The following is a 25,468-nucleotide window of genomic DNA, read 5'->3' on the forward strand; positions in this document are numbered from 1 at the left end:
CGATTATACGTAATGGAAAACACCATTAAGTAAATCATTGTAACACGTCTTAACAATAATTATGCCGAACGGTTGTGCTTTAAATTTGAAGTGTAGTGAAAATACTGAAAATGAACCTTAACCCCGTAACTATAAAAAAAACCGGTCTTTTCAGTACCCAAAAACGGTTCCGGTCCGGGGGCCTTGAACCGGGGAACTGAGGAACCGAAGAACCGACCCGACTCATCCCTACATTTATTACATTATTTTATTCCTGAAATGATGAATGTTTTATGTGGGAAGCATCTATAAGCATCTATAAATGCAAACTTTTGAATGGGAAAAATTAATATAGGGATATATGGAAGTGATCAAGGGAATAATTATTTTAATGTTATAAACAAGAAAACGTATTATGCAGGAACATCTTAAACAAAATTTACTATAATAATTAATAAAACTGTAATAAAAATTACTTGGGCTATCCCTTTACAAACCCAGTTCTTCCCACATAAGTTCGTAACAATATTTACATAGTGATACTATCTATGTAGAATTATAAAAATTTTAGCACTCAAAATTTAAGGTTTTTCAATTTTTGTGGAGAAACATAATCTGCTCTAAATTTTTGTTGAGTAGAAGCTCTTCTACAAGTCCTAATATTGCCAGCTGGTGAAAAACGTCTCTCACTGCTCACTTGTGTGGCAGGTATAGGCAAGTATTTTCTTGCCATCCAGTATGTGTGTGTGCTTGGGTACAAGAGGTAATCTTCCCCCCCCCCCTCCCCTTCGTAGCGTGACTTTTTGTTTTTTGGGACACGCAGGATTAGATAATTACTTAAGCTGTCACTATGCTAGAAGTGAGTGTGTGGGCCTGTATCCGGTCATCGTTCATTGTGTATTATACACCAGAAAAACATTGTCATAGGTTGTTAGGCTTTAGGAATCTTTTCTGTGAGTATGCAACCAGATGTTTTACAAGAGATCTATAAGAGTTTTTTTCTTTTCCGCCCCAATCTGAACAAAACTAAACACAGAGCTGGAATGACGTGTTTCTGTCAACTTTAACACCTGCACAGCATTTTTATTTTTATGGACATGTATTTATTCTCATCCATATGCTGTCAGTTCTAATTTATTTTTAACGACCTACCTGACTGTATTCTCTGTAAAATACGTTAGCTGATAATGTGGGTGTTAGTAATGGTTCCAAATTACTGTGTTAAATCGGCTTTACTATATTAGTCTTTTTAAAATTTACGTGGCGAGATGTAGTAAAAATCTCCACATAAATAACCCTAAAACATTACAAATATCCTGTGAAAATTTTGTCCCTGTACAATGATAAAATCTGTGATCCTGAAAATTTTCCAGGCTTTCGAAATTCCTGAACAGCCGTATTCATAATCAACTGAATATTCATTTTTTCAAAGTGTTATTATTAGAAATCATATCAATTATGAATAAAAAACTATTCTTTTGATATTCAAAAATTTGAATACTCGCATAGGCCTAGCCAATAGTCATCACAAAGAACATTACTAACTCACATGACACAAGACTGACTGACAATGCATACAACACAATATGTGTGGTGCCATGAACAACCTACCACTGGAGAAATCTGCAATGGAGCGTGACTTCTTCTGCAAAGCAGACGAGTCAGACAGATCCTCCTCCGTGGTCCAGCGAGTGATGGTGCCAGCACTGCCCTCCTCTTCGCTCTTCGCGGCATCTTCCTCATCTGCCATTCTCTCTGGCACGGCAGTCTTCCTCGACAATGCAGACAGCTTGCTCGGCACGGGCTGGGTCGCCCGAACCTGACGAAGCTCCTCTTCGTGGAGGGCATCAAGCAAGTGTCTGCAGGCAACGTTCATTACATTTACCAGCTGTTTTTTCCACTAAGAAAAATGAAGCGTGGAGGTGCAGCGGTGAGACACTTGATTCGCATTCTAGAAAACTCAGGTTATGTTTTACATGGTTTCCCAATATCACTCCTGGCAAATGCTGGGATGGTGCTGTACAACAAACTAGACGTTTGAGATTCTCTGATTAATTGGTTTAAATTTTGGTTCCTTCAAAATACGTGACACAAAACTTATTTTTTAAAAAAACATTTATTTCTGTTACTTCACAATCTGCAACGTTTAAAAAAAAAATTATACATACATATTAAGAGCAAGGTAAAAAAAAAAAAAAACATTCTTTCAATGCTACCACAGTCTTGTGATGCAATAATGCAATAATGCACAAAAATGTGTTGTATTATTTCATGGTTTGAGGTAGGCTTAAAAATACTTAAACAAAATAAAGCTCTAGGCTAGTGCCAAGAGTGTATCTTTTCTGCATTTCTGAATAATGAGCCAGCAAACTTCATAAATTCAGCATAGCACTTTTTCTTACTTTATAATGACTGAAACCGACATAGAGAATCAAAGTTCTTTATGTAAAACCAAACCTGAATTGAAACTATCAATCAAAACCAGAACAACACAACCCTACTTACTATAGGTTATGGCTAATTTCTTCCCCAATATCCTTGGTCAATATCACATTATGTTACTATCTCTAATAAATTTGCTGAGTACTAGACTTTAAGCCCAAATAAAAAATACTAGGCCTGTACAAATACCACAATTTTAGAATACAAATACAAATAATAAATTATTTGTATTTCATTCGACCTTCAATACCAACATTTCAAAATAATTAATATTGGTTTGCTAATGAATATATGACATAGCATACCTCCTGAGTTTGTAGAATACCAACTTTCACAGTTGAGCTTGTTATTTTTGAGATATAAATACCTTATTTTGATGTTTTAATGGGACTTAATAATCAAAAGCATTAAAAAGTGACTTTTAAGCATGCACCAAGTATTCAGTTTTTTTTTAGTACTGTCTCGCTAAACAGTGATGGAAAAATTGCACAAAACATTCAAAAAATGGCATATTTGTCAGTTCAAACTTGAAAAAAAAATACTACAATTTGTATATATTTTGTAAGACACCATAAGCGGGAAAAAATAAATGAACGTCAACAAGCATGGACTAAAATACCACAAAACACGAACACTCCATTGCTATGGCATTAAAAGTAAATGCAATAGTTTCAATAGTGTAATGATTGATAGTCACAATCAATCCAACACCATGCGACACACTAGCAGCTTACGTGTTGTCTTTAACTATGACAAAACAGACCTTCAGACTCAAAAAATCTATATAAAAAAATAGAAATGATGGTTTCAGATCCCAGATGAAATTGGCAGAAATTGTGTTTATAATATTACTGAACTAATTTAAAGTTTAGCTGGCTGCTGGTAATAAAAAAATTGATGAATAACTGGGGTTTAAATATGTAAATATGAGCTCACTTAATCACTAATACAACATTAAAAAAAAAAAAAAAAAAGAATTATGTTTTTCATGCAATGGATTGCATTAGATTTCACATATTTTGCAGTTTGCAAAAATTTTCTAGATCAAAATGTAGAGTAGCAGGTTTTCAAAAATAAGGAGAACAGGAACTGAAATGAAAGGTTAGTTGATTCTGTTAGGTTAAGTTGTGTTAGCTGCATAATTATAAATACAATTTTTTGATTCATAATATAAATCTTTTAACAAACATTTTAAATATAATTATTGTAACTGAGTTAACATAACCAACCTTTTTCACTTGAGTATCATTTGTCTCATTTCCCACAAGCCACTACACTACACATTGACTTTTTCTATACCTATGTATTTTGTTACATGCTGAGAAAAAGGTTTTCATGGGATTCTAATTCACATTCCTACTATTCGAATTAAATATTCGTACTTGATTCAAACTAAAAAAGTGATATTCGCACGGCCTAAAAAGAATCCAGACACTGTAATTATGAGTTTTTGATAAAGCACACAAATAACAGCTAGAAAAAAAATGGTAAGTAAGAACATGCAGTGCATTTCTAACCAGTGGTAAAAACGATCCTGGGTTTGAATCCTAGCTGGATCGAGAGTTGAAATATTTCCTTCACAGGATACAGAACTAGATGTGTTAGTCCTTTGAACTTCATTATCAACAGAGATTGTAGGAAAAAACAAATTAATAATTTTATAAAAAAACTTACAGAATAGCTAACACAACATTTTACAAAGACAATGCACTCAACAATGAGCAATAGAACACCACCACCCTCATAGTAACTAGGGCTGTGCGAATATTTTTTTTAAGTTGGAATAAAAATTGAATACAAATATCAAAATGCATACGAATAAAAATATAGAACTCCAAATATAAAAGGAAAAATTTTTACTTTTTTATAATCGATTTAATGCCCTATTTTAAAAAAATAATTGTATGTTATTTCACGTTAATGGTTATAAATACAACAACACAATCATAAAATAAGTATGCTATCAAATAGTGGTGCACCGATATGACTTTACCGATTACCGATTCGATTACCGATTATGAGAGCAATAATCGGCGATACCGATTCAGTTACCGATTATAATAAACAAATTTTTTTTAAGTGTAATAATGCACACAAAATTTTTTATTCCCACGTGAATTTAAAAAGATTAGGTAAAATTGAGAATACAGTTATAATAACAGTATAAAAATATATAATATACACTATTTAGTCATTGCAAAGTGTAAATTTAATTCACTTCTATTTATATTTGTTATTGTAAAGAACTTGAACTACAGTCTAATAATTGTAATTTACAATGGGTAAGTTTTTGTTGCGGAAAACTAGCATTATTATCGACTATCACATAAGGTTGCATCGAGAAATTACCGTTTAGCAATGTAAACATGTTGCTTTATTTTGTTCACTTGAGTTTATAGAAAAATGTTTCCACACTTCACTTTTTTCTCCCTACTCGCCATCTCACTATAATTATATATATAAAACTCAAAACCAATTCTAGCACATGTGATTTTATTTATGTTGACTAAATATATAAAATTATAAATACTTTTTCACTTTTCACGTCACATACAAATAACACAGCAACGGATAATGTTACCAAAGACACCCATACGAGTTGGTAAAATGCAGTGATAAAACTCTAGAAGGTATCGGGATCACGATTTTGAACAGCTATGACTCGAAAAGATCGATTGTCTTAGAATCGACTGAAACTGCTTGTGGTATTTTGTGTGCCATCTATTTTACGTCTCTGGCTAATAGGTAATGTACAAGGCCACTAGACAAAAGACAGAACAAAAGACGAAACGTAAACAAACGTGTAGGAAAAATGTGTTTTTTATTGTTCGAGGCAATGAGATTTATTAAACTCAACGAAATATCTGTAATCATGATATGACGGAGTTAGATGAATTTTGTAATATATACAAATATTTAGGGATGTGCGAAAGTGACTTTATCCACATGAAATGAAAGTGAAAGAAAATTTATCAAGTTTCGCGAAAGTGAAACGAAAATGAATTTTTCTATGAGATAAATATATTCTTAACGAAAGTTAAGCGAAATTTTTTAATTAACAAAGGAAAAAAGTGCCCCAAAATTTGCTCTTCAGTAATAAATTCTATTACATAAATCATTTTGGTACCTTTTGATGTATATATAAATATTACTATTTAATAAAATCAACATCCGCCCTAGACCACACAACACAGCCCCATCTCACTCGTAAATTTCAAGAATCAATCCAGATCTTTCAGCGCACAGACTATTTCCTTTACAGTCGTAATGTCACAGTCTATGATAATATATTTATCACGTGCATGGCACTGATGAAAAAATACGTGAATACTGCGGAACGGCCGCCATCTTGCACCACTGTCACACATGGCTAGCTCAGGAAGCTGTAAACTAGGCAATGGACATGGTCAAAACAAAACATAACAAATGGTTGCTGCCAAGTGGTCATTACATGCAGTGACTTGTTGACCTTTTTGTCTAATTGGCTGTATATTATGAGGATTTTATATGCCAGTCAGAGTATTAAAAATTTAAATAAAGCAGACCGTATATTTATTAACGTAAGTTTTTTTCATCACCACGTAAATTAATCTTAATGGAAATCTTTTTTCTAATTAATGTCTTTATATGATTTGCATATGTTATTACATTATTAGAAATAACAAGCAAATCATATAAAGACATTACAATAGAATCTCAGTGCTAAGTACTTACAGGTACCTCAAGTTTTTGTACTTAGCACTGAAACATGCATACATATCTTTACAAAGAGAAAAAAATATATAAAAAAATAGCTACAGGAGAGCCGCAATGCCATATGTATTCGCAACTGCGACTTGCTTTTTTCCCCTTGTCTAGTTCTCTGAGTATATCCACTTTTTCCTTAAGCGTGAATTGCTTTCGTTTCTTTTTATCTCCAGGATCATTCATATTGTAGCGCAAATACAATGCGGTGTTTAAATAACGTAACCTGAAAATAAACTTAACAATAACAATAAACAATCCCGGCACAGACATCAAACAGTATTTTTAGCGTAGCGTAACACTTTTGTCTAAATAATTAATACTTCTCTCAAACCTCCGTCTTTCGATATATCGAATGGTGTTGTGTTGCTCACGTCGCATACTACGTACGGTATAATCTATGGTTGTGCGCGCAACTGTTTGTTAACTTTGTTTTGAGAATTTAGAGGTTAGAAAATACGTTGCGTTGGTATTTGTGTATCTTTGTTCTACTACATTAATCATTTAGCTGGAAATTTATTTACCAGTTTAAGTAAATTTTGGTGTAGTAATGCCACGCTACTAGTAGAATTTATACGTTATAGTGAAAATGATACTTTAAACTGAAACCGTTTTGCATGGCTAAGATACAATTTTTGGCGGGGACTTAAAAAAAAATTTGTTAAGTGAAATATACTTTATAATAAGGAACGTTATTGTACAGGTATTATACTGTACATTTTTATTAAATTACGATTTCTTTTTCAACTAGAACAAACGAACTTCGGTAAGCTATTGAACTTTCGTTTGGCTCGAAATATTTCGCTAAAAACGAACTTCGACAGATGAAATTCTTACCGAAATCGAAAATGAAAGTAGCAAAATTTCGATTTCGGTATCGGTATACCGAACATTCGCACAACCCTACAAATATTACAGTATTTCGTCCTAAAATGTGTAACAAAATATTACACGGTAAAAACCTACTTAATTACGCCCGGGATGTAAATAATCGGCAAAGTAATCGTGTGGCCGGCAGGGCCACATTTTTACTTGTAATTTATTTTTGTTGCTGGTCTCTAGTTTTATATGGTTTTTTATTTCACGTATTTTTACGCCTTTTTTAATTAATGTTAATTTATCTGTACATTTTTTTAATTATATTTATTTCTGTTAATTAGTTATACGCCGTTTGGTAGCTATCGATTATGAGTTTAAGAACATCGATTGTGTTTCACGTAAATACCACTTGGCGAGCGCCCGGCGGTTGGCTGATGACGTCAGACATTCGGCTTGCCGGGAAGAAAAAATCAGCAGAGAGTTTGTGCCGAGCGACCGTCGAGGACAGAGCCATGTGACGGCGCGGACTGGTATGCCGGACGGCAACGGGCGACGAAGAGTATTGGGTTGGAGGCTCCACGATGGGTGACAGGGCAAATGGATTGCCCTGTGGTACAGAAGAAATCAAGGTAAAGAGAGGCCGCGATTTTGATTTTTACCCTCGTGGTGCTGCACTGGTTTTTGGCAAACCTAGTGAACTGTGTATTTTCCCATACTAAATTTTATTTGGACGGAACTTTTATTAGCCTGTTTGGTGAAGAGGCCCATTTGTTTCACACGTTGTTCCAGTGTGGGATTTTTTAATAAGGTCGCCCGTTTGCCTGTAGTTGTAATAAAAGTATAAGTTTGGAAGAAACGAACATTTTGCAATTTGTTTTTGAGAGTTTGTCTTCGGAATTGGCATACTTAAAGTTGCATTTAGCTAATATATCAGCTTGTGCAGTATTATTAAAATATGTGATCGGTATTGGACTACATGCGCAGCCTGATGTTGGTTGGTGCGGCCATTCTACGTTTTTATGAAATCATTGGCAAGTTAATAAAGAAGTAAGACTTTGTTTGAAGTATATGATAAAAACTTCGGTGGTAACATAGTTATGTTACGTGAAGAGTTTTTGCTACATTTCCCTTAAAAAAAAAAAAAAAAAAAATAAGATAATTTTTTTTTGGTCATCGTTCACGCCTTTGTGAATTCGTACCTATGGCCCGGCGTGGCATTAGACTCTGGAGTTGGTGAGGAAGGTCAGGAAGCCAGCGCACGCCTAGGATATTAACTTTGTTTTTTTGGCAAGTCTTTAGCAACGAACATCTGAAGAAAGACTAAACCGTTGATTGAGAGTTTAAGAACTTTATTTAAATAAATTTTTTTGTACTTCAGTTTTATTATTGTAATATTTTTTTATATTTTTATATATTTGTATTGATTGTCTTGTTTGATTTTTGGTATTAGGGCAGTCAGTAAATTTTGATATTTTATAGTGGCCACGCCTCACGCCCTTATATATTTTTATACTTGTTGTTATCAGTATTTATATTTTTACGATTTTTTAAAGGTTATTGTTAGTATCGCAAATGGGGATAAGATGCTGCCATTATTAACGTCAGCTTTTGTAACTAAGCTTGTATGGTTATGTATAGTAAAAATTATTTTTGCAAATTTCTATTTTTTAATAACATACGTCCAAAGTCTTGCCTCTTGTTTGTTTAATGGTTACTCTGCTATTATATCCTTTAAATTTTTTGGCCTGACCCCTGGGCAGTGGTGTGGGGAATTTATATTGTTTAGCTTTTTTTTATGCCTGGTTTTAATATTTATTTTTTCCCTTCGCGCCCAGAGTGAGTCGGGGACGCAACCCCTCTTCCAATTAAGGAGGAAGAAGGGTTACAACCTGCGCCACTCTGCTCGGCAGAGACTTTGGACTTTTGCGATTTTGCTGACCTTTTTGATTTTTTTAATAATGGCAGTTTCTTGGATTTATAAACTTCCCAAAGAACAGGTTTACGCTAATTTGCAAGCAGCGGGAGTAGAGAGTGGTCTGGAGGATGACATTGATACCTTACGCAGGAAATTAAGTACCCACATTAAAGAAGGGAGGAAAAAACCTGTTGAGGAAAATGTGGAGAATTCGGAGATCAGCCAAGTAAATTCATTGAATACTGCTATGCAAAGTAAATTACTTTTCAAAGAACTGGATAGGTTGCCATCTTTATGTTCCGGTGGGCCAAGAGATTTAATAAAGTTTTGCTTGGGAGTAGATAGTTTGAAAACTAATTGTTGTTTACAAAATGAGCAAGAATTGTTAAGGTGTATTTCGACTAAATGTAGCGGGATCGCTAGAGACGTGATTACGTCAGGTATAAATAAGTCTGTTGGATGGTCGGTAGTGAAAGAGAATTTGTGGGAATATTTGTGCCCTAAGAGGGTGAAGGACGATCTAATTAAGGAATTGATTTTCCGTTTTCAACGGGAAAATGAAAGCACCTTAGAATTTATACAGGATATTAGAAATCACGTTAATGTATTTGGTCTGCAGTTAGATGATCACCGTTTTGTAGCTATTATTTTGGAAAATCTAAATCCTGCCATCAGACACGAATGCGCATTTATTGGCAGACCTAATAGTGTGGAGGAACTCAACACTTGGGCTATCCAGGTAGATAATATTTTTTACGCTAAATGTGAATTCGATAAGTGTAAAGGCAAAATCAATTTTAAACCGGTTTGTTTTAAAACGCCGGGTAATGAAATAATTGATAAGACTTGTTTTAAGTGTAATAAGGTAGGGCATTTTGCTAAGGATTGCTCGGTTTCGGAGGTTAATAAATTTGTTTGTGGTTTTTGTGGCAAATATGGTCATTTAGAAAAATTTTGCTTTAAAAAGAAACCGGAGCAGGAAAGACACAAGACATGTTTTAGGTGTAGCAGCATGGACCATTTGATAAAAAAATGTAATCGCAAGAAAAAATTAGTTTGTGGTTTTTGTAATAAAGATGGTCATAATAGCGGGAAATGTAATTTCCGTAAGGAAGTTAAGAAATATCGATTTAACAATAAGCATAGTTTGGCGGTCATTCAGGCAAAAAGAGGTTTATGTGTCAAAGTTTGGTTGTATGATCGTGAGATAGAAGCTTTACTTGATACGGGGGCTAGTTGTAGTTTCATCCAGCAGAAATTTTTGAGTAATTTGGTGCGCGATCATAAATTTTTGAAAACTAAGATCGTAAGTAGTCAAGGCATTAATGTGGCCATGGCGGACGGGCAAAAGGTTCAGGTAAAGGTAAAAGTATTTTTACATTTTAAATTGGAACATTTATCTTGGACACGTGAATTCTGGGTAATGCCCGATTTGATCCATGAAGTAGTTTTGGGAATGGATTTTTTAAATGATAGTAAGGCTATAATAGTGTGTGGCGAGAAAGTAATGAGGTTCGATTTTAATGATAAAATTAAGATAAAATTGTGGGAGAATAAAAAAAAAAGAAAGGTGGTTTGTGGTGGTATCGAAGGGTTAGAGCAAAGGTTGGATGAGAAGGAAAAATTGCAGATACAGCAATTAAGCGAGGAATATAAGGATGTTATCACTACTAAAATTGGCAAATGTACGCTAATGCCATACAAGATCGTGCTGGTAGATGAAACCCCTATTAAATGTGTGCCGTATCAATGTGCCCCGCCTAAAATGAAAGCCTTTCGAGAAATTATTAATGATTTACTTGATAATAAGGTAATAGTCCCTTCTAAATCCAATTTTGCCTCACCTGCCTTTTTAGTAGATAAGAAAAATAAGGGCAAATATCGTTTGGTCCTTGACTATCGCCTCCTTAATGACAGGGTAAAACTAGATCCGTTTCCCATGCCTAAAGTTGAAATTGTTTTGCAATATTTGGGAAAAGCCAAGTTTTTTACGGTGCTTGATTTGAACTCGGCGTTTCATCAATGTGAATTAGAAGCAAGTAGTCAGAAATTTACCGGGTTTGTCACTCCTTGGGGGCACTTTGAATGGACTAGAGTGCCTTTTGGGGTGAATTTTGGGGCCCAATGTTTGTCACGAATTTTAGGGCACATATTACAAGAATATCAGTATAAATTTGTAATAAGTTTCTTGGATGATATTTGTGTTTTTTCAAATAGTTTTGAAGAACATATAGAACATATAAGAAAAGTACTTGAGAAACTAAAGGGAGCCGGCTTTACCGTAAATCCGGAAAAAATAGTTTGGGCCCGTAGCGAGATAAAATTTTTAGGATACATAATCCGAGAAGGTGAATTGGTCATGGACCAAGATAAGATAAACCCCATAGTTAATTTCCCGGCCCCCCGTAATGTTAAGGGAGTGATGCGCTTTTTAGGAATGCTTGGTTATTTTTCCCGTTTTATACCGAATTACGCTAACCTATGCGCGCCTTTAAATAATTTGAAAAGGAAAGATGTTAAGTTTGTATGGGGGGAAGAGGAAGAACAGGCCTTTAGGAATTTAAAGAAAGCCATAGCTCAACCCCCCATTTTAATACTTCCGGATTTTGAGCAAAAATTTATTGTGCAAGTGGACGCTTCGGGAGTAGGTCTGGGGGCGGTTTTGTTGCAAGAACGTGAGGGAGGTTTAAAACCGGTTATGTATGCTAGTAAATCCCTAAATAAGCACGAGTTAAAATACAGTGTATATGAGAAGGAAGCATTAGCGTGCATATTTGCGTTGGAGAGATTTGAGAGTTTTCTTGAACATGAGAAATTTGAATTATGGACTGACAACCAGGCTTTGACATGGCTTTTTTCCCACCCGCGGCAACTAGGGAAAATAGGGCGGTGGATCATGCGGTTGACGCGTTTTCGTTTTGACCTCAAACATATGAAAGGACAGGATAATGTAGTGGCCGATGCCTTATCGCGCATGTTTGATGAACATGAGTTTCAGTGTAAAGACGAAATGAGAACTGAAGACAAGGAAGAATGTAACATCCTGAGGGAATTCCCTCAAGGATTTATTGATTTGCGCGAAATACAAAAAGAGGATCCTGAGACTAAAGATTTAATAACGCGTTTGGGACAGGATACTACTATAGACTTAGGAATGAAAGACGGGCTTTTGTGTTGGATGAAAGATGGAGAACATAAAGTTTTTGTTCCTAAGGGGGTAAGGAAAATGATAATGCGGTATTACCATGATTCTAATATAGGCGCGCATGGCGGAATCGAAAAAACTATAGATAAAATCTCTAAAGAATTTTTTTGGCCAGGTTTGAAAAAAGACGTAAAAGATCATGTTTTAAGCTGTGAAGATTGCCAGCGCGCTAAGCAATCTAGACATAGTAAGATAGGTAAATACTCTGTTGAAGCTCTGACTAGACCTTGGGAAAGGGTTTATTTGGACATTTTTGGGCCCCTACCTAGATCATTAGGGGGGAATAATTGCTTACTTATAGCGGTAGATGGTTTTTCTAAATTTTGTTTTTTTTTGCCTTTGCGTAATATGAAAAGCGAGAATATTATTAAGGCTTTAGAAACTAAAGTGTGGGGTTTGTTTGGTAGCCCGGAGCAAGTAGTATCAGATAATGCTACATATTTTAAGAGTAAGTGTTTTGAAGTGATGTGTTTAGATTGGGGTATAAAACATATTACTACCAGCCCCTATTATCCCAACCCTAATTTGGTTGAAAGGGTGAATAAAAATGTCAAAGTGGCCCTCACGATTTTTCATCAACGTAACCAACGGAAGTGGGACAGTGTTATCCACGTATTAAATTTAGCTTTTAACATGACCATACACAGTGGTACTAAATTCACACCATCGGAAATTTTTTTGGGAAGAAATGTACCCCATCCTTTACTAAATTGTTGGGGTTTGCGTCCAGCCCTTTTGGAAACCCGAAGCCCCCGTTTGTTGGAAAAAATGTGGGAAGAAGCAGCCGAAAATCTGCAAAAGGTTAGAAAGAAAATGAGTAAGTTTTATAATAAGGGGCGAGTGGATAATGTATTTAAAATTGGTGATGAAGTGCTATGCAGGCAATTTGTTTTGAGTGACAAAGTAGGGTATCAGAGCTCTAAGTTAGAGAATAAGTATGATGGACCGTATAAGATTGTAAAGATTTTAGGGCCGGTTACTGTCTTGTTGGAAGAAGTTGAAAGAAATAATAAGGTAAAAAAGGCCCATGTTAGTCATTTGAAAATGTTTGTAAGGCGGAGTTCCTAAAATGAATGTGGATGACCCTTTTAGGGTGAATATGGCTAAATATTTTTATTTTTATTTTATTTGGAACTTACTCTGGTATGTTTTTTTTTTTATAATTTGTAGTTGTGGTTATTTTTAAAATTTTCTTTGCTGTTTAAATTTTTTTTTTGTTCAAGGCGGAGGTTGTGGCCGGCAGGGCCACATTTTTACTTGTAATTTATTTTTGTTGCTGGTCTCTAGTTTTATATGGTTTTTTATTTCACGTATTTTTACGCCTTTTTTAATTAATGTTAATTTATCTGTACATTTTTTTAATTATATTTATTTCTGTTAATTAGTTATACGCCGTTTGGTAGCTATCGATTATGAGTTTAAGAACATCGATTGTGTTTCACGTAAATACCACTTGGCGAGCGCCCGGCGGTTGGCTGATGACGTCAGACATTCGGCTTGCCGGGAAGAAAAAATCAGCAGAGAGTTTGTGCCGAGCGACCGTCGAGGACAGAGCCATGTGACGGCGCGGACTGGTATGCCGGACGGCAACGGGCGACGAAGAGTATTGGGTTGGAGGCTCCACGATGGGTGACAGGGCAAATGGATTGCCCTGTGGTACAGAAGAAATCAAGGTAAAGAGAGGCCGCGATTTTGATTTTTACCCTCGTGGTGCTGCACTGGTTTTTGGCAAACCTAGTGAACTGTGTATTTTCCCATACTAAATTTTATTTGGACGGAACTTTTATTAGCCTGTTTGGTGAAGAGGCCCATTTGTTTCACACGTTGTTCCAGTGTGGGATTTTTTAATAAGGTTGCCCGTTTGCCTGTAGTTGTAATAAAAGTATAAGTTTGGAAGAAACGAACATTTTGCAATTTGTTTTTGAGAGTTTGTCTTCGGAATTGGCATACTTAAAGTTGCATTTAGCTAATATATCAGCTTGTGCAGTATTATTAAAAGTATGTGATCGGTATTGGACTACATGCGCAGCCTGATGTTGGTTGGTGCGGCCATTCTACGTTTTTATGAAATCATTGGCAAGTTAATAAAGAAGTAAGACTTTGTTTGAAGTATATGATAAAAACTTCGGTGGTAACATAGTTATGTTACGTGAAGAGTTTTTGCTACATTTCCCTTAAAAAAAAAAAAAAAAAAAAATAAGATAATTTTTTTTTGGTCATCGTTCACGCCTTTGTGAATTCGTACCTATGGCCCGGCGTGGCATTAGACTCTGGAGTTGGTGAGGAAGGTCAGGAAGCCAGCGCACGCCTAGGATATTAACTTTGTTTTTTTGGCAAGTCTTTAGCAACGAACATCTGAAGAAAGACTAAACCGTTGATTGAGAGTTTAAGAACTTTATTTAAATAAATTTTTTTGTACTTCAGTTTTATTATTGTAATATTTTTTTATATTTTTATATATTTGTATTGATTGTCTTGTTTGATTTTTGGTATTAGGGCAGTCAGTAAATTTTGATATTTTATAGTGGCCACGCCTCACGCCCTTATATATTTTTATACTTGTTGTTATCAGTATTTATATTTTTACGATTTTTTAAAGGTTATTGTTAGTATCGCAAATGGGGATAAGATGCTGCCATTATTAACGTCAGCTTTTGTAACTAAGCTTGTATGGTTATGTATAGTAAAAATTATTTTTGCAAATTTCTATTTTTTAATAACATACGTCCAAAGTCTTGCCTCTTGTTTGTTTAATGGTTACTCTGCTATTATATCCTTTAAATTTTTTGGCCTGACCCCTGGGCAGTGGTGTGGGGAATTTATATTGTTTAGCTTTTTTATGCCTGGTTTTAATATTTATTTTTTCCCTTCGCGCCCAGAGTGAGTCGGGGACGCAACCCCTCTTCCAATTAAGGAGGAAGAAGGGTTACAATCGTTAAGATAATCGCCGATTACGATTAATCGGTAAGTACCCATAATCGCCGATTACGATTCATCGGTATTCGCATCGGTGCACCACTACTATCAAATTTCCAAGTGGTTGCAAACAGCTTGTGTTTGCTTGCCTCATTTTCAACTTTAAAATAAATTTCAGGTACTGGATTACAGTTTGAACCCAGTCCACAGTTCTGCCATTTAGTATGCCCATGTTGAAATAAACGCTGGTTAGTTATATCAGGGCCTATTAATGTATTAAAACCGATTTTAACACATTCATACAGTGAAATACCCAAGACCTAAAAGTTGATTTGTTACGCGAGGTAAATCAAAACAGGTCTACTAAACTTCAAGTACAAAGTAATATTCTATATTTCAAAGTTTTAGTATTTTAATTAAACTGTTTCTGTGTTTGAAATGTAGTAATATTCGCGCAGAGAAGGACGGGTGACTGAAGGCACTGACGTGAGGAACTCGGAGCTGTCCTGCTGGTGGCCGGTCTGGAAGTCGACGGGGCGGCACACCTTGAACACCTGGTCCGGGGACAACGACGGCCGCTGGGAGCACATGAGCAGCGTGAACAGGTCCTGCAGCTTCTCCAGCAGCGTCTGGGAGCTGGTGCAGCTGGCGCTGAGCAGGGCGTGGCAGAACCTGCGCACCACACATCTCACTCTGCACCATGTTTATACAACTACACCAATACTCTTTTTTAATTTAAATCTTGTTTTACGAAAATTACGTTCAAAGTAAATTATGTCACTTTTGAAATTTCTTAAGTGTTCTCAGTTTTTAAGGGGAGAAAATCCAACCACATATGTTGTGACATAGCATAACTCCTGCTCTATGTTAATAACATTTAACTAATTTGCATAGCATTTTTCCTTCATAATTAATTTATACTCATGATTATTTTATAATGCATAGGCATTTGAAGTATTTTCTTTGTGCTTAAATATTATTATTTGGGTTAGTTTTACATAAAGCTGAATGTAATATATTTTATTATTATTCTTTCACTCTAATTTGTTTAGTTAGTCAGAATTAATATATCTATTAATTACATTTCTACAATTATCAATCACACTATGGGCAATAAGACTAACGTTCTAGAACATTCTAGAAGATTGTAAAAGAAAGGAAGACAGGCACGACACACTGCCACCAGCAAGTTATTTTTCATGCCTCAAGTTAGTGTGTTGTTGGAAAAACCCAGCACATGGGCGCATGACTGCACAGCAATAGACTGGAACTTTTGCTGGGCGCTGCCTCGCCAGCCAATCAGGGCGAGCCATGCAGTAGAGTGATGTGCACTTCTTTATTTTCATAGAATAAAAATTTGTCAACACAATTTCCCAATATGGTCAGGTATTGAATACTGTGTTTTGATTGGTCAGTTGGCCCACAGGATTTTCTCACTTTGTTTCCAACTTTGTAAAGAAAGGTAACTGTGTGGTGCAAGGCAGTTGTTGCTCGATTGTCGCCGCGTACGTTTGCTATATCCGCAACTCATGAACTCATGGAGAGAATGTACTAAGTGACAATTTAACGCCTGCTGGTCAGCGCCAGGCCGAGTTGCAACTTTTTAAAATTTTTTTTCTGACATTAATTAATTAATTCATTTTTTTTTAATATCAAGCGACAGGAAGCTGCGAAGTCCAACTGAAACTGAATTGGTAGGTATTGTAATTTTTTTTTATTATAAAGTAATCTGACCAGTATAAAAACTTTTCCAATTAACAAACTTTGATCGGAGGACTGAACTAAGATTGGTACTGTGTGCAAGTTCAAGTTGCTTTTTTTTCTTCTTCTTTTTTTTTCTCGAGAAAGTAAAAATCAAAAAAGCTTGAAAACACTTTAATTTTTCGAAATAAAACATTTACCAAATAACTAATTTTGGATAAAAGACGCAACTTAAAAATAATCTTTAAGTAACTACCAACAACAGAAAGTTTTAAAGTGTCTTATTTTTCTGAGTTGTTTTGTCAGGCCAACCTGGAATGTAACAATGTAAATATACCTAGGGGTAGTCAAATTTCGTTATGACAAAATCACAAAATTTAAAAACATGGTGTGAACGAGCCTTCAACATACAGAAATATAATGAGTGACAAACTAATATATTTGGGGGTGGGAAACATGGAGGTAATGATAGCAATGAATTTTGGAGGGGACTAGTTTAGAGCAGGTAAATAAAAACTGATTTTCTAATTATCTTGAGTTACTAATCTTCGCCATATTTAACTGTAAAGTGCCATAGTTGTACTTAAAACCATTACTACTGATAAATCTTGACCTAATAGAACAATAATTTTCATCAAATAAATATATACGCGTAAAATTATGACAAATTTTTATATTTTTTAATGAAACAATTTTTTTTTCCACCATAATTTTGCACCAGAATAACTCATTTTATTCACTGAAATTGACCATTTTTATTTATCATTTTCCATTGACCCTGCATATTTATATTGTATGTATAAAAATCTGATTGAAACACTTTACTAGTTTGTTTACACTTTGTTTTTCGGTAATTGCATAGTTTACACCTGGAAGTAATTTTTCAAGGTGTGATTTATTAATGTTTTGCATGGATAAAGATGCTGACATAGAAGTTTTGTAATGAAAGCAAAATAAAATGGTAGCACATTCAGGTCTTCACATGTTGCACAAAATAAAGTTCATGTAGAGTTTTTTTAACTTATCCATTAAATGGCATTCAAAAAATTAGGGTCGAATAGCTTAATTTAATAAGGACAACATTGCAAATACACTAGAGTCCCGTTATAGCGAGAAGTCACGGTTCCGGGTTTGATCCTCGCTATAACCGTGTCCTCGCCATAACCGAATTGGACAGATTTTGGCCCCCCAAAAATAAAAATTAACAGAAAATAGCATAAAAATTGTGTTTGAACCTGTATAATTGGAAAATAACAGGTTTTATTAACGGAATATTAATTTCTGTGAGCAGATGTGTGAATTCTCTTTAAAACGATACCTCACAAGTACAGATGCGATCACCGATTGCGTCAAAATAACCAGAATACCCTACCACGCCACGTAAGTATAGCATCTCAGCCCGCAATCGATTACTCTGCTTGGCCCGCGGCACATACGCCTCAAAAAAAATAGTCGCTGGAAAACTATACTTTTTTTCATTTAAAGAAACCTGTAAACTTTTTTTGAAAATAAATTTGGGATTAAACTCAAACCATCACCACCCCCTTCCCGGACAGATACCCCAACAACTGACCGAAACAAAAGTTACAAGAAAACTGTCCTAGCGATTCGGAAATAAATACAGTAGTTCCTACTATTTGTCAGATAGTAAAATAAATAACGTGACATGTTTGTAAACGTGTCACGACAAATAATTCCAAACAAGTTTATAAATATTTGTGTATTATTAACGCGATCAATTAGCAACAAGTATAAAGACGGCTCTGACTTTTTTGCCCTAACATAGTTATAAACAATGTTATTATTCGTTAATGAAAATGTCCTAACATATTAATTAAGAGCATTTATATTTTTTAAAAAAAGTGCGCATTATGTTTAATGGCAGGAAAAAATAGATTGTCTAATTTCTAAATAATAAGAAATGCGTACAAGTATATGTATATTCAAAGGCTTGGTTTATTCGAGTAGAGCATACCTTGGCCTTGAAGCCAAGCGGAAGTTTGATAAAAGAAAGAAAGGACGGGATTCTATTTTTAAAGCCACGCACTTAGGTGGCGACTGCAAGGCTGAAGAATGTGACAGGTGTCAACGGCAAGATGTCTAGTGGCGAGCGAGAGGAGTGGAGATAAAGCAGACAAATAACCAAGGCGTGCTTCACGCGATCACGCCATAAATTCCTCAAAAAGACCTCCTTATAGCCGTGTTCTTGCTATTACCGTGCTCGCTATAACAGGATTCTCCTGTATTAAAATATCACCACACTACTATTTTCATTGCATAAAAAAAATCTGAATGCATGTAATGATTTAGAAGCTGCAAAAGATACTTTTTTCAATTTCATATCTTCTTTCAGTCTCTTAAAAATTGAAAACAAGGGTTATCATTGTATATGTATTTTTAATCCACTTAAAAAATGGTTTAACATAATCTTACTGTATGTTCACAGAGTTTGGTGGGATAAGTTTTCCTTTTTTTTTTAGTTGAGCTCAACTAAAACTTTATAAGAAAGCTTGTACTCAACTTGGTTATTTGATTTTTAATAAAGATTACCTTTATTTTTCTCGCGTGCATAAGGGCCTAACATTTATACAATAATTGTAAAAACCAAAACTATATTGCAAGGAAACATGATACTGATTCAAGAATCAGCATGTGATAATTAGATAATTACATTTGATTAATTAGAATAAAATGTCTTTATTAGCACTTAATCAATAAAAAAATGAAGCAAGATGAAATTACCATCCACATGCACTAATAAATTTATAAATTTGTAATGAATCTTTCATGAACACAGTCAATTATTTACACAGAAAGTGATTAACTCAGAGTGGTACACAAGTTGCTTTGTGCTTTCAAATAATATTTAGTTCAGGATTTATTTTCTAAAGTTGGCAGTATACAAAGGAGTCATTACAATGTCTAAAAAGATGTTAAAACCTTTTAGTCTTGAAGAGTGCCTGCAGTACACTGTTCATATAGCAGGTATTTCCCAGATTTACAAGGCCAATCCTTCGCGTGTGGCTCTCAGACTCCACGCAGCCCTGTGACTGCCACATGATGGGGGTGGGATTCACAAACCAGACCGGACACTCCGCCTTCAGGAAAGGTTTTGAAGGGTACTGAGGCAACTCCTGAAAAAAGACACTGACATTACATTATACTATCAAACTACAATTAGCAATAATGATTAACTTTTAGAGAGTACCTCTATTTAAATGCAAAACAGCAAAAACAAGGTCAGTGGATAACGTAAATCACTGATATCTTCAATTTACAGTAGAGTAAAAGGTCTTAAATTTGGCATATTCAAAACCATATTATTAGTGAATGTCAATATAGGAAAACAGAAAAAAACAGTACAGAAATGACAACATACAGTACGACACACACTGAGAAAACATAAAACCCGAGGCATTTACCACCGCCTGTAACATAAGCTTTTGTGTTTCTATTTTTGATTTACTTTGATCATGATCAAACTAATTTTATGTAGACTTTTATTTATGATCATCTCTTTCAATATGTATGTATTTATTTACTGCACTAAGCTTCTATTATGAACCATTCAATAGCTACATGTTAACCTGTTAAAAATGTAAGTTATTTCTTTTTATTTAATCTCAATTTAAAAAATTATCATAGTAGCAATTTATGTTTATAAGGTATAGACACTTAAAAAAAAAAAACATTTAGCTGGAAGACGTTTGAGTGCTTGTGTTTGCGGTAGTGGTGCACCGATAAGACTTTACCGATTACCGATTCGATTACTGATTATGAGAGCAATAATCGGCAGATACCGATTCAGTTACCGATTATAATGAACAAATTTTTTTTTAAGTGTAATAATGCACACAAAAATTTTTATTCCCATGTGAATTTAATAACAAGATTAGGTAAAATTGAGAATACAGTTATAATAACTGTATAAAAATATATAAAATACACTATTAAGTCATTGCAAAGTGTAAATTAAATTAACTTCTATTTAAATATTTGTTATGGTAAAAAATTTGTACTACAGTCTAATAATTGTAATTTACAATGGGTAAGTTTTTGTTGCGGAAAACTAGCATTATTATTGACTATCACATAAGGTTGCATCAAGAAATTACCGTTTAACAATGTAAACATGCTGCTTTATTTTGTTCACTTGAGTTTATAGAAAAATGTTTCCACACTTCATTTTTTTCCTCCCTACTCGCCATCTCACTATAATTATATAAAAATGACTAAAAACCAATTCTAGAACATGTTATTTTTAGGGCTGTGCGAATGTGACTTTTTCAATGCAAATCAAATGCGAATAAAATAATTGCAAATATTTGCGAATAGCGAATAATTTGTGAATATTTTCTAATTAAGTTCTAAGTATAAATCTGAATAATTACAGTAAAAATTTGGCATATTATAAATTGTTGTTTAAAAGAGTAATGTTCTTTAGCTTTATATACATTTTTATTGCTCAAGTAACATGTAAATTTTTATGTCTCTTCTAATGTTTTAGTAATAAAACACAATCAGTGGTATAGAAATGTCTTCATCAAAAGCCAAGCCTACACCTTGCCATCAACATTACGTAAATTGCAGTGCAAAAAGACCAATTCCTTTACATGTTCTGGATCCAGGCATTGCCTCTTGGAAGTGACAATGTTCCCAGAAGCAGAAAAACAACGTTCTGAACTTCACTTATTCTTCTGAAAATTAAAAACGGAAAAAAAAGTTTATGAAAGTAAACAGATGTTCGAATATCAGTTTTATTTTCCGCAATAAATAGTCAAGCGATTACCAATCGATATATCGAAGAGTTGTTTATTAAAACTGCTCCTAAGCATGGTCAATACTCCGTTCTCAGAGTCTTTTGGAATCAAACGTGTCAAGACAAAATAATTTTTAATGAATTTTGTTTATTGTGTCTTTTTAATTTTATCTAATTATTTACGTAACATTTTCGGTAGTTTAAAAAGCGATTACGCTGGAGCAATTCTAGCAACACAATTCTCTGGCCATGGGCCGCTCTGCTGGCCATAACCACAAACGGACACGTTTTCTTTTTTGCTGTAGCCATGATGGCAGCTGTGTTTACTTTTCTATCGTTAAAAAAAATTCTCTAGATTTGTATTAGTAAAATTAATAGAATGGTGATCAAAGAGTATGTGTGCATTAGTTTTTAAAGGTTATTATTGAAAGCTGATGCGCTGGCATTGTTTAAAATAGTTTTACACTTTTATATGGCACATGGCTCACCCAAAAATTGTGCTAAGGACAACTGGATATAATAAATAAATTATGCTACACATCACGTAAAGTTTGTATTTAAATCGTAAGCATTTATGATAATTTTCACGCTACATTGTCTTTAACTGTTCTCAGCATGCTCATTTACCTAACCTAAAATTTGATGCAAGTAAAGGTCTGCTTACAGTTTTTATTTCTTCTATTAAGTCTCTCGGGAAAATGATTTCTCGAGGTTTGACATAATATTGTATCACACGTTTTGTCAAACAAAAGTAATATTTTAATACATTCGAAAACTTTCGAATATTTGAAATTTTCAAATACCTAATTTGGTTTCGAATTTGAATCGAATCAAATATTTGATTTGCACGAATATTTGCAATTTCGAATATTTGCACACCCCTAGTTATTTTATTTATGTTGACTGAAAATATAAAATTATAAATACTTTTTCACTTTTCACGTCACATACAAATAACACAACGGATAATGTTACCAAAGACGCCCATAACGAGTTGGTAAAATGCAGTGATAAACTCTAGAAGGTATCGGGACCACGATTTTGAACCGCTACTACGACTCGAAGAGATTGATTGTCATAGAATCCACTGCAACTGTTTGTGGTATTTTGATTGCGTGACATCTATTTTACGTCTCTGGCTATAGGTAATGAACAAGGCCACCAAACAAACAAAAGACGAAACGTAAATAAACGTGTAGGAAAAATGTATTTTTTATTGTTCGAGGCAATGAGATTTATTAAACTTAACGAAATATCTGTAATTATGATATGACGGAGTTAGATGAATTATGTAATATATACAAATATTACGGTATTTCGTCCTAAAATCTGTAACAAAATATTACACGGTAAAAACCTACTTAATTACGCCGGGACGTAAATAATCGGCAAAGTAATCGTTAAGATAATCGCCGATTACGATTAATCGGTAAGTACCCATTATCGCCGATTACGATTCATCGGTATCCGCATCGGTGCACCACTAGTTTGCGGTCAACTTTGCTGTTGGACTTTGAGGCAGTCATGATCCCTCAACACCTTGAGACATCGCTGCATTTTGTGAGTTAAGTTCCAATTCTCTCCGCTCCCTACAACTATGATTTGCCACACATTAAAGTAACGTAGCACGCGAGTCGTTTCAACAAATGTGTTTATTCATACCGTTTAGTGGCATTTTGTGTGTTTTCTGTGTAGAGTGTGCACTCATGACAGAATTGAAATTAATAAAATACAAACAGCAACAATACCCAGAATTGAATTGAATCAAATAAAAGTGTCATTTCAGGTTGTATGTGACAAACAATAGGTGACATGTGAGTCGATTAAAAAAATGTGCGTATTTCATATAGATTAGCAGCAGTTCATGTTTTTTTTGTTCATGGTTGCTACAAGCTTGGAATTCCATAATTCCTTGACTTTTCCAGGTTTTCCAGGGCTGAAATGACTTATTTCCCTGACCTTTCAGACACGAACAATCCTGTAGCACCACTTGATTGATGTTGATGGTTTTTCTGCAGGAAAAGACGGTTGTATGTGCCATTCAAATGTCCCGTTTTCATATTAAAATTTATGCATACCTAAACAAATTATAATCACATGATTAAACATTTCTGAATTATTAAGGCGCCTAAACATCAACGAAAGCGGTATTTTCCTTTTCACTTTTGTTAACACAAGAAGAAAATACAGAAATATGTTGTGATTTCTCAGTTTTATAGTCCTATAGTATGACATAATTGTATTGAATTAAATATACTGTGTTTTATCACATAGTCGTCGCAAGCGTATAATCGTCGCACTGTTATTTTAGGACATCAAAATTTGGAGACAAAAATTTCTCACATAAACATTGCATAATTATTTAGATTCCGGGTGCTTTGTGTAGGTAGTTTTCCCGTAAAAAACAATATATTTTAAAGTTGAAATCTAATATTCATTCGGATATTACATACCGCTTAATTATTTAATTAACAGAAATACGAAGTTGTCTGATGTGTAAATTTTCTTTTAAAGACGTATTAAAATGTTATAACTAGAAATGGGATTTTCGAATCTTGGATTCGTTGAATATACCGAATCCTAGGGATTCAAGGATTCGTAGTGGGTTTTTAAGAGTTTTACCGAATATACTCGTGTATAGCGCGCCCGTTTTTCCCCTCAAGTAAAGGGGAAAAAATTAAGGATGCGTGCTATACACGGGGAAAATAAGATGAGGGGGAAGGCGGGGAGGCGTTAACTGCCGGGTGATGGGTGGCGTTTAAAGGGAAAAATTGCAGGAGAGTGCATTTCTCAACACTCACTCTTCCATCACTCTCTTCATTTTCTCTCTCTATCTCTTTCTCCATTCCCTTTTAGTATGGCCCTCCCCCTCTGCTGTAAATCACTCTGCTAACACACACACACACACACACGTGCGCGCGCAAGCTCGCACATCATGGTCTGTCATGTTTATTTTTAGACTGCCCTCTCTAGAGAAAGCCAGCACAGCAGCTAGTAACAGTGCTGGGTGGAGAAATGCCACTTCGTCACTTGTCGCCTCCAGCGAGCGAGCAAGGGGGGGAGGGGGAGGGAGGGAGAGAGAAAGCATGTTGTCACCAGTCCCCCGCCCACTTTCTTCGCTTCCTCATCCCAGCAGCTACCTGTGAGTCATCTAGTCCTCCGCGCCAGCTTAGCAACGGTGACGGGAGTGGTGGTGTTTAGTCCTGTCAACTGTCAAGGTTACTTGATGGTCATAGTCCCGTTCCTGCCTGCCTGCCTGCCTGCCTGCCTGCCTGCCTGCCTGCCTGCCTGCCTGCCTCCCCCTCCCATCCCACCTCGTACTAGTTGTGACGATACAGCGCTTCATTATCTTCCGTCTACACAGCAGAGTTTAGCTTTCAGGTGGAAGAGTATTTAATTTAAGTATTTTCCTGACACATCACCACACATCAATGTAAATAATCATTTGTTTCATAAGTAATTACTTAACAGGTACCACAAAATGTTAGTAAAATTTATTTATGGGGAAAAAAATTATAAATTTTTTCTTTGGAATTTGTTGCAAAAATCGTGGTGCGCACTATACACGAGGGCGCGCTATATACAAGTAAATACTGTAGTAATTGAAAATTGTATACCTAAACTATATTATTAAGGTAACTGAAATAGCACAAACATAAGATAAACTACGCTGCATTTTGTCAATTAGCATAACTACTCGATCATTTCCAATCTTCAATAATATAACATTGCAGAAAAAACGTAACTTTTTTTAAATGGTGTCTGTTATACAAACATATTTTATTGAAAACATAGGAAGGATTAATTTAACAGAGAATTAGACAGATGCAAACTTACGTGTGTGGCTTTTGAGGTTATTTGTCTCTATTTTATATCAGGTGTATACACTATGCACTTATTTTATAATTTTATAAATACACGTGTGATTTTTTTTAATACATAGGCCTATGTAATTTTTTAAAATAAATGTGTGATTTTTTTTTAATAA

The 25,468-nt window shown here is 34.8% G+C and overlaps 1 protein-coding gene across 2 annotated transcripts in view; it reads right to left on the reverse strand.

Moving 5' to 3' along the window:
* LOC134546174 (ubiquitin carboxyl-terminal hydrolase 35) overlaps positions 1 to 25,468 on the reverse strand; it is a 65,472-nt gene that overhangs the window by 13,143 nt on the left and 26,861 nt on the right. For both annotated transcript variants that reach the window (XM_063388761.1, XM_063388760.1), the window contains exons 7-9: positions 19,662 to 19,855; positions 15,507 to 15,692; positions 1,591 to 1,838 (exon numbers count right to left, since the gene is read on the reverse strand). In XM_063388761.1, coding sequence (XP_063244831.1) covers positions 1,591 to 1,838; positions 15,507 to 15,692; positions 19,662 to 19,855 — 628 coding nt within the window. The remainder of the gene's footprint in view (positions 1 to 1,590; positions 1,839 to 15,506; positions 15,693 to 19,661; positions 19,856 to 25,468) is intronic.

Source organism: Bacillus rossius, chromosome 1 (assembly GCF_032445375.1).
Source record: "Bacillus rossius redtenbacheri isolate Brsri chromosome 1, Brsri_v3, whole genome shotgun sequence".
In the NCBI taxonomy this organism is placed as follows: Eukaryota; Metazoa; Arthropoda; class Insecta; order Phasmatodea; family Bacillidae; genus Bacillus; species Bacillus rossius.